This window comes from Diplotaxodon limnothrissa, linkage group LG22 (genome assembly GCF_057381915.1).
Source record: "Diplotaxodon limnothrissa isolate DT_005_m linkage group LG22, D_limnothrissa_male_GT1.1, whole genome shotgun sequence".
Lineage (NCBI taxonomy): Eukaryota > Metazoa > Chordata > Actinopteri > Cichliformes > Cichlidae > Diplotaxodon > Diplotaxodon limnothrissa.
In genome coordinates, this window is record NC_140616.1 from 11,324,429 (window position 1) to 11,333,958 (window position 9,530).

Below are 9,530 nucleotides of genomic sequence, written 5' to 3' on the forward strand. Positions count from 1 at the left end.
CTGAGTAGACACCTTTAAGAAGTTAAACCTGCTACCATGCCAAAGTAAAGAAAACCTGGGCATAATTTATCTTATCAGTTACACCTGTTCTTCCCAACATGTCATGATGTGGGAAACCTTGTTAAGGATAAAGACATTCAAATGACAAGTCAGCGTTTCCTTTCATATCAGAAACATAATGAGAGTGGCAGGCGTTTCCCACTTAATCCATTTAAGACCTTTATCATCTTATTAACCTTGAATCAAAAAGGTGTGGCAGAAGCAAAGATAGTAGAGAAAGAGGTTATATTCAATGCACGCAAAGACCAGAGCTGGTCAAATGAGAATAAAACGGTTAATTATAACGTTTAACCTCGCTGTGAGAGTAAATGTATTTGTAAGATAACACTGCACAAAAACTACAGGAGCAACTGTGCATTTTTCTTTTCTGCAAACTAGCAGGTCTGTTGATATTTTTATTCATGTTGTTTCATGTTATGCTGAACAATTTTATTGCTGTATTTTGCATTTAACAGTATTGAGTTCAAACAATTTGTTTCTCGTCAACTTTCCCTGTGAGTCAAATCCAACTTTTTGAGCCATTTGAGCTCCCTTACTTGCTGCATTGGGGATTCAGGAAGCAGCTTCACTATCATAACAAAAGCGTTAAGAAACGCGTTTGTTGACAAATTATGTTACATTTCCTGGTCTTTTATCGTCAGTCAGTCTGTAACGTGAAGTACTTTCAGTATGCAGACGGTCTGTTATCTTGTCAAAGTTTACCGTCTGAACAATGTGCTGTTATTTCGTTTATTTAGACCACTTTGCTAACATCACTGGCAGGCTACAGAGTTAGCCGAAACGGCTAACTTAAATCCTCCAGGAACTTAAGTTGGAGGAACATTTTCCATCAAGTCTGGGCATCCGATGAAACTGAAGCACCTTCCAATAAAAGTGGAGTAGTGTGTGTTCATAGAGGTGGGTAAAATAAGCTACTGTTTCTTTGATATTCTGGTTTGGTTTTTTTTAACATTAACTTGTGTTATATTTTGATTTCATTCCAGGGAAGTGAAAGTGCTTACTGTAGAAATAAAAAATGTACTATTGCAAGAACTGGACAGTAAGAGGAAAGATTGTTAACCTGCAGGTTGAGATGTGCAAGAGTCCCATAACTGAGAAGTTTTTTCCATGTGTAATATTTTATTTTATTTAGTTAGGAATCAGAAGATAGGTTATGCCTTAGTGTTTGAAAAAGCTAAAAATAAATCTAAAACCTTTGGGACTCCATCCTTTGGAATTCTCAAAACCCAAACAGAAAGCAACCAACGTAATGACAAGTTTGAACACCAAAGCTATCATTCTACACTTCACTGCACTTCACTTTGTTAAGTACACTTTAAGTATCACGTTGGACCCATTTTTTCCTTTAGAACTGCTTTAATTCGTTGTGGCACAGATTCAAGGTGCTGGAAACATTCCTCAGATACTTTGGTACTTACTTTGATGTGATAGCATCGCAGTTGCTGCAGAAGTGTCGGCTGGAAATCTATGTTGCAAATTTCCTGTTTCACCACATCCCAAAGTCACTAGATTGAGATCAGTGAACTCATTGTTTTGTCCATGAAACTAGTTTGAGGTAATTTGTTCTTTTTGACTTGGCACGTTATCTTGCTGGAAGCAGTTATCAGAAGATGAGTACACTGTGATCGTAAAGAGATTGAAATGGTTAGCTACAATACTGGGGTAGGCTGTGCTGTTTAAATCATGGTCTGCTGGTACTAAGTGGTGCAAATTGTGCCAAGACAATATCCCCTACACCATCACCAGCAGCCTGAACTTTTGAGAGAAGGTAAGCTGGATTCATGCTTTCATGTTGTTTACACAGAATTCTGACTCTACATTCTGAATGTCACGGCAAAAATAAAGACTCGTCAGACCAGGAAACTTTTTTTTTCAGTCTTCTATTGTTCGATGTTGGTGATCTCTTGTGAACTGTACCATCAGTTTCCTGTTTTCAACTGAAAGGAGTGTCGCTCTTTATGCCCTTCTTGTTTGAGGTGTTGTCTGTTCACATATGCTCTTCTGCATACCATGGTTGTAACGAGTGTACACCTGAGTTACTGTTGCCTTCCCATCAGCTCAAAGTAGAAGTCACTTTGAGTCACAATCACAGTAGTCTTTTCACCCACAGAACTGCCACTCACTTGATATTTTCTGTTTTTTGGTCCATTTTCTGTAAACCATAGAGCTGTGTGGGAAAGCCCCAGTCCATCATTAGTTTTGGAAATAGTCAGGCCAGCTCATGTGGTACTATGCGGCATTCAAAGTCGATTAAATGACCCGTCTTCCTCAGTTTGAGCATCAGAATGCTGGCAGCAGGTCTCATGTTTATGTAATTGAGTTGCTGCCTTGTGTCTGGCTCATTAGATATCTCTGGTAACAAGCAGTGGAAGAGGTGTACCTAATGAAGTGGCCAATTAAAAGTATTTTCAGCCTAATAGTCCAACAGAAAATACTTAGACTCACTGACGTTTGACTTTGACCTTTGGCTTTTATGACTAGCAAATATATTGTAAAATATATGTTTCCGTGTTTGCTTTAATTTAATTTATTTCCTAATGGGTCTGTTTAATCATGCATTATAAACAGAGGTAAATGTTTTGCTCAAATTTAACAGAAACAACGTCTGTGACTAAAATTACAGCTGTTTAATCACGGAGATTATTATATTCTGTGAGGATGGTGCTTAATTTATCTTCATGTCCGAGGAGTCTGGACCTATCAATCTGCGCTGTATTATATTAAAAGGTTTTTCTTATCCACACTGAGGTATGTGCTTAAGGAGGAAATTATTTCGGGGCACAGTCATTGTGATTAGGCGTGCCTGTACAGCAGCAAGATTTGTGATTAATGATTTTCTTTATTGTGCTAATACAGAACGATGCCACGCTTGCAGTCCGGTGTGTGGAAGCATTTTACCCCAGCCATCAAAGATGGAAGAGAGACCTTCATGTGCAACTACTGCTCAAAGACATACACAAAGAACGCGACTAAGATGCAGATGCATTTAGACAAATGCAAGGAGTACTCTGTGGTTTCGCAGCAGTCGCCCGGCCCAGATGGGAGCTCCTCTGCCTCCATCCCTGTTCCCTCCTTATCGTTCTTGCCATCTGCCACTCCTGGGGGACAGTTTCTCATTGATTCTGTGGATCAGCGCAGCCAGGCGTATGCCGACGAGTGCCTGGCGAGAGCTGTGTACGCCACATCTTCACCCCTCACTCTCACAGACAATATTTACTGGAAACGATTTTTCAGTGTTCTTCGGCCGGCTTATTGTCCGCCCCCTAGAGAGGCTCTTTCCTCACATCTGTTGGACTGTGAGTTTGACAGAGTACAAAGCCAGGTTCATGAGAGCATAGGGAAAGCAGACTGCGTCGCCATCATCAGCAGTGGCTGGTCTAACGTGAAAGAAACTGGGACTATTATCTATGCTGTTGCTACTCCCGTACCGCTGTTTTACAAATGCACAATGACAAAGGAGCAGACACGCACAAGCACATTTATTGCTGACGAACTTAAAGGCGTCATAAATGAAGTCGGTTCACAAAAGGTTTTCGCTGTCGTCACTGACGATGCCCCGGAAATGATGGCAGCGTGGGCTCAAGTGGAGGAAGCTTTCCCGCACATATCAGCTATTGGCTGCACAGCGTCCGGTGTCGAGCGTCTCTTTGACGACATAGTGGCTCAGCCGTCTATGAAGTCACTGTGTAGGAGAGCTGAGCAGGTGGTGAGGTGTGTTCAAGAGCGGCAAATGTTAAGTGACACTTTTAGGTGCTGGCAGACTACAAAAATAAGAGACCACACTTCTAAAGGGACAGCACTGGAACTGCCCTCTGGCACAAACTGGACTAGTGTGGTTAACATGTTCAGCAGCCTCCTCGAGGGTCAGAACTCTCTACGAGAGATGGCAGTCTCTCCCACACTGGATATTGAAGTGACTGTCAGGGCTACTTTGCAGGATGCCGAGTTTTGGAAAGGGCTGAGCAGCAGTCGGAACTTACTGTACTTGATTGGGAATTATATTGATTTCTTGAAAAGAGAAGATGCCGCGCTCTCTGGTGTTGTCGACATGTTCAGTCAGCTAAGATACGTCATCGGGACTTCTCTGTCAGCATCTGTGCTGCACAGCGGCGAGCAGAAAGCTGTCATGGAATCATTAGACAGGTGTCAGGAGTTCTGCGTGAAACCTATCCACGCAGCAGCGTACATGCTCGATCCAAAGCACGTCGGACAGCAGACGCTCACCGGGGAGCAGATAAACAGCGCTTACTATGCGATATCCAACCTGTCACACCATTTGAATCTCGACGAGGGTAAAGTGCTCGGCAGCTTTGCCAGGTTCTCGGCCAAGCAGGGACTGTGGAAGGGGGCTGGAATATGGAGCTCGTGTCAGCACGTGTCCGCATCCACATGGTGGAAAGGCCTGTGCTCTTCTGAGCCGCTCTCTGCCGTAGCCTTCGCTATACTCCAGATCCCACCGACAACAGGTGCGTGCGAGCGCCTGTGGCAGCACCTCCGTAGTATGAAGATGAAAGGCTTTGTCTCAGCGGAGAGGGTGCAGAAACTTGTCGCAGTGCAGGCAAATCTCAATCTTTTAGAGCCAAGCGACTTCGACTATGCTCCACTGGAGAGTGACGAAGAGAAAAAGGCTTCATTTCAATCAGAGTCTCACCAGTAAGAAAAATGCCTTACAGTGTAATAAAATACAACTATTAGACTAGATGTACATTTCCTTTCAGTGTAAAGGATTCGAACTACTCCGCAAAACTAAGTAAACTGCACCATGCTCATGTTTCTTTATTCAATCCAAGGCTTTTAGAGAAAACACCTTCATAAGGAGACACTGAATCAGATGCCTTCATGTGTTTTAATAATCTACAGTGAATTCAAGGTTTTTTGTATTACATAATCACAGTATGTATCAACCTTTTAATCACAACTTAAAATATTAACACAACAACAAGGTCATATATTTCTTACAGCAACTAAACGATGTAAATAAAACCACTGTATTTATTGAAGATAACACTTTTGTCTCTTTTGCGTTTATACCTGCAACTTCACCTTCACACACATTAAAAAGTGTTTCTGCACAAATGTTCTTCAGAAATACACCACAATAATTTTAACAAGTTAATCTAATCTTTATAGTGAAGTTGCCAGGTTACCAGCAATTATTTTAACATCTTTTTTTCCCCAGTGGAATGAGCGTAGAAGTAATACGCTGTAGAGATGTTGGTAGTTATGTTTTCTTACTTTGAGGTTTCCACTCTTTGCCCTAAGCCAAGTGGCCGTTGGTCTTACATTTAATAGAGTGCTAAATTTGTGAGTTTAAAAGGTTTAGCACCTTAAACCGAACGTTATACAATGAAATAAAATTAAGTTTTGCATTGGTTTTTAAATTAAACGCATCATAAAATAAGCTCTGATGTATCTATGCAATGAGGCACTTACTGTTTCCTCACTCCATTTCTCCCACACCCTACACGGGTCTTTACCTCATCTCTGTCACCACCTCCGCTGTCTTGTGCCAGCGGTTTTGCACCGGGGGGGCCTTGGGACTCCGAGGGCTGATCTGGGCCTTATAAACACTAGCATTATTAATCTTTATAGAAATGAGCCGGCCCGTCTCTAGAGGTGTCTCTGCTTCAGTGGCAGCAGATCTGAGGCAATGCTCTCCACTGGCACACTCAGTAATTCCACCGCTGCCTCTTCCTTGAACTTCATACATTTCTTCTTGCTGCCTGTTGTCTGTTCTTCACGGTGGATCTTGTAGGCTGTAATAATTAGAGAGACTGTTTATATCAGGTTACAGAAGAACAGGGCCGCATTCAAGATGTGTGCTGTTTATGCCAGATGGTGCGTTGGTTGGTTTTTAAAGTTGCCCTTTTAGTGATTTAGTCATTCAAGCTGAGTGCATGCAATTACTAATATGGTAATTTTTTTCTTTTTGGTCATGGTTTTATTTGTTACAGGCCAACATGATCAGTGGCTTTTTGTGTTGTCGGCTCACGAAGCGCTACTGTTACTTTCTAACTTTCTGCCTGGAGGTAAAATTCAAATATGACACATAATTCAAAACAGTAAAATGTTGTAACTCTGTACACAGAATATTGTTTTACTATAGTACTGTACAACAGACTTTAGCCATCCATAATTTCGTTAGATTTTCCAAGGAAAATAGATCAAGCTTTCTTGTAATTTAAAAAAAAAAAAATTTGAATTATTAAATTTTTTTCAGGAGTCGTTCTCCAGGCATCTTGAAGGACATTCAAAGCTTTTCTTTAAATGTCTGCGTTTTGTTCTGTTCTCTGTCGAGATGATCCCACACTGCTTCAATACTGTTGAGGTCTGAGCTCTGAGGAGGCCCATGAATACCAAATACTGTTCTATTGTGTGTTTTTCTGTCCAGGTATGCTCTTAGTCCATTGGCACTGTATTTGGGATCATTGTCATACTAAAAAAAGAAGCTGTTCTCAATCAGATGATTTCCAGATGAATCAAAATCTCACGCTGCTTTTCTGCGTTCATAATTCCATCAATTTTAACAAGATCTCCAACACCACTGCCTAAAATTCAGCCACAAACCATGACAGAGCTTCCACTGTGTTTTACAGATGGCTGCAGACACACTGCTGGAGCTTTCCCCCTAATCTTGTCACTACACTGACAACAGTTTTGAACTGTTTGAAATCTGGATTGATAGCTTTATAAGGCCTGTTCTTCTTCTTCTTCTTCCACTTCTCCAGTTTCTCCAAATTATTTTAAAGACGTATAGCATGTCATAACAAGGAGTGTGTAAGGTTTTTGGCTAATGGCTTTTTGGGAATTACCTTGTTGGTATAAAAATTTTTATTTGGTGCCTTCAAACTGAGTTACCTTTGACATTTTTCATCTTTTAAATAAAGAAACTGGAACAAATTGTGTTTTTGACGCAGAGTCCAAGTTAAAAGGACGTAAACATCCGATTTAAATTCACTCGTGTGAGCAAAAGGCAGCTAATGCCCAAGAATATCTAGCTCTTTGTAAGCAAAATATAAAGAAATAAGGGTTGGGCCTGACCCCTTGTTTCTTATTATATTTTGAAATGAAAAGAGAGATGATTAATCTGATGAAAGAAACATGAATAAAACGAATGTATAATGGATCCAAATGCCCACTTAATTACCTTTAATAGCCACTTTAGGTCACCTCTTTCTCTCTAATATATAACCTATACACCTTTCATATATATCACTTTACCTGTTTTCAGCTTCGTGTGACATCTACAATGCCCTATAATTAAATGACTCCGTTGCTGCCTAGAAACATCATTTATCCCTCTTCAGTGTTTTTGGTGTGTAGCGCCATGAATCTGCCATCTGGCTAGATCATAACACAATAGTCCTGCGACAAGGCTTTAACCACTGTAGATAAACACGCGTTTAAACACACACTGATGTACTTATATCACTATGCAAACAAGAGGAAATTGTTGAATTTCAGCTCAGCTTAACTGGCACGGTCCACTAGTGAAGAAACACAAGCTCTCAGCAGCAGTTGGAGAAGGTGGCCTGGAAACAACAATGAAAAGCATTCTGCTTTTCTTGGGAATTTGTGATTGGGGAGGGGGCATACCGATTAAGCTGTCTGAATTCCCCCATTAAACCCTCCACAGTACATTAGCCACCAAATCTCTGGACAATATGACAACAGATTAACATGTCTCTCTTAATTTAACTGTGGACATGATGAACTGCACCGCGCAATTTGTTTGCAGTTCTGGGTTGTAAAGCACTGTGCGGGGAAACTTATGAAGTGTGGTCTGATAATTAAAGCCAGACGAGATTGTGTGTAATTTTGTAATCTAATCTGTTTGATAAAGTACGACTGCTTTAACAGCTGGTGCCAATCCAAGTATAACTCTCTCATCAAGGACTGATACTATTATCTTAGCCTGGAACAATGGCTGGCTTTAATAGGGACTGTGTGTGAGACAAAGAGAGCAAGCAAGGAACCAGTGGTGTGCTTACATTGCAAACAAAAGCAAGTTTGTCCAGAAGGAGAAGGTTATAGTTTTGTAGGAGTATCACTAGCTCAAGGAACCAAATTTAAAACCCTGAGGGGAAAGGTACAGTATGGGATTTCATCAAGGAGTCTTTCAGTTGTAACTCCCCGTCTCTGCTGCTGTAGCCTGTTCACTATCTTAGTATCTCTGTAGTCATACATAAAAAGTCAGTATCTCGAAATACAAAATGAAAAGGCACAATGAAAACTGCATGTGGAGTCCTCAGAGTAAAAGGCAGACCTTTTTCTGGAAAGAGATTGCCTATAAGATTTTAAAGTAAACACCGCACTGGAAGCAGGGAGAAACATGTGCCCAGGCTCAGTGTGTTTGTGTAAGTCCACTGCTTTCGGATGCCACATCCATGCATGCAGACAAAATAAGGTTTGCTGGTTTTCTTAACACAGACTCAAGATTATAGAGAAGATACCAGAAGATGGGTGATTACACAAGAAGAACTGGACAGGGATGTAGAAGGGCACTGACCAGGCAGCGGGATCTGTATCTGCTCCTTTGTGCAACGAGGAACACAATGTTACTGACCCACTGCAAAACCAGTTGTGCTAGTTGATGTTTCAGCCTCCATAATGTTTGCCCCACCCTGTTTAGTAGCCAGTAGTGGACTCTAGTGTACGCCAGTGGAGTTGCACAGTGCCTACCTGTGAGCACACGCCCCACTTAAGTAGATCCAGACAATTTATATATACAGACTTTTGAATTATGCACTAATATCAAGCATTTGTGGACACAGTGAAGAACGATGTTTGCTGAGATGGTTCTGAATCAAGGGTGGGTAATTAATTTCCCCAAGGAGCCCAAAGAAAACAGATGTTCAGTTTTGGTTTTCAGCCATGTACCTGTACCATGTACCAGCACATAGATACAGATTCTCTGCAATTTAATGCAGAGAAACATTATTCTTAAATCATTAAACTTTTTGAGATGCCTTCTCCACTTTTCTACCTAAAGACTCTCTAAGATGTTCTTTTTTATGTGCAATCATGTAACTAGAGTGCCTAATTGTTTCATTGGTACTGTGTTTTGAATAAATTTGTGTTTAACTGAATTGCAAGACATTGTGTTTATTGTGCATTTGCATTTCATACAACATCCCAAACTTTTTTGGACAGTTTCGACGTTTGTTTCGGTGGAAATCTTAAACACAGTCAGGCTACATTTCTTCCTCCCTTTTATCCTTGTCACTGAGTCTAAAGTGGCCGAGCAACTGCGTCAGAAGGCTAAACCTTTATTTAGAGATGACCATTGTGTCAGACTGTTAGGGTATGCAACCATTGCTAACGTCCAACCTACTGTAATAACAAGCCAGCAACAGTTTGCGGTTAGAGGCACCCATCATTTTCTCATTCCTCACCCTGGCCAACACCAACCCACTCATCAACCCACTCCCCTCTAACCTCTCCATCTGAAAAACAAAAACAACAGATGG

The 9,530-nt window shown here is 41.0% G+C and overlaps 1 protein-coding gene across 1 annotated transcript; it reads left to right on the forward strand.

Moving 5' to 3' along the window:
* Positions 1-700: 700 nt before the first annotated feature.
* On the forward strand, positions 701-4,749 carry LOC146609458 (uncharacterized). The gene is made up of 2 exons (XM_085346682.1): positions 701-957; positions 2,917-4,749. The coding sequence occupies exon 2, from the start codon at positions 2,921-2,923 to the stop codon at positions 4,715-4,717; it is 1,797 nt and encodes a 598-aa protein (XP_085202808.1). The 5' UTR covers positions 701-957; positions 2,917-2,920; the 3' UTR covers positions 4,718-4,749.
* The last annotated feature ends 4,781 nt before the right edge of the window (positions 4,750-9,530 follow it).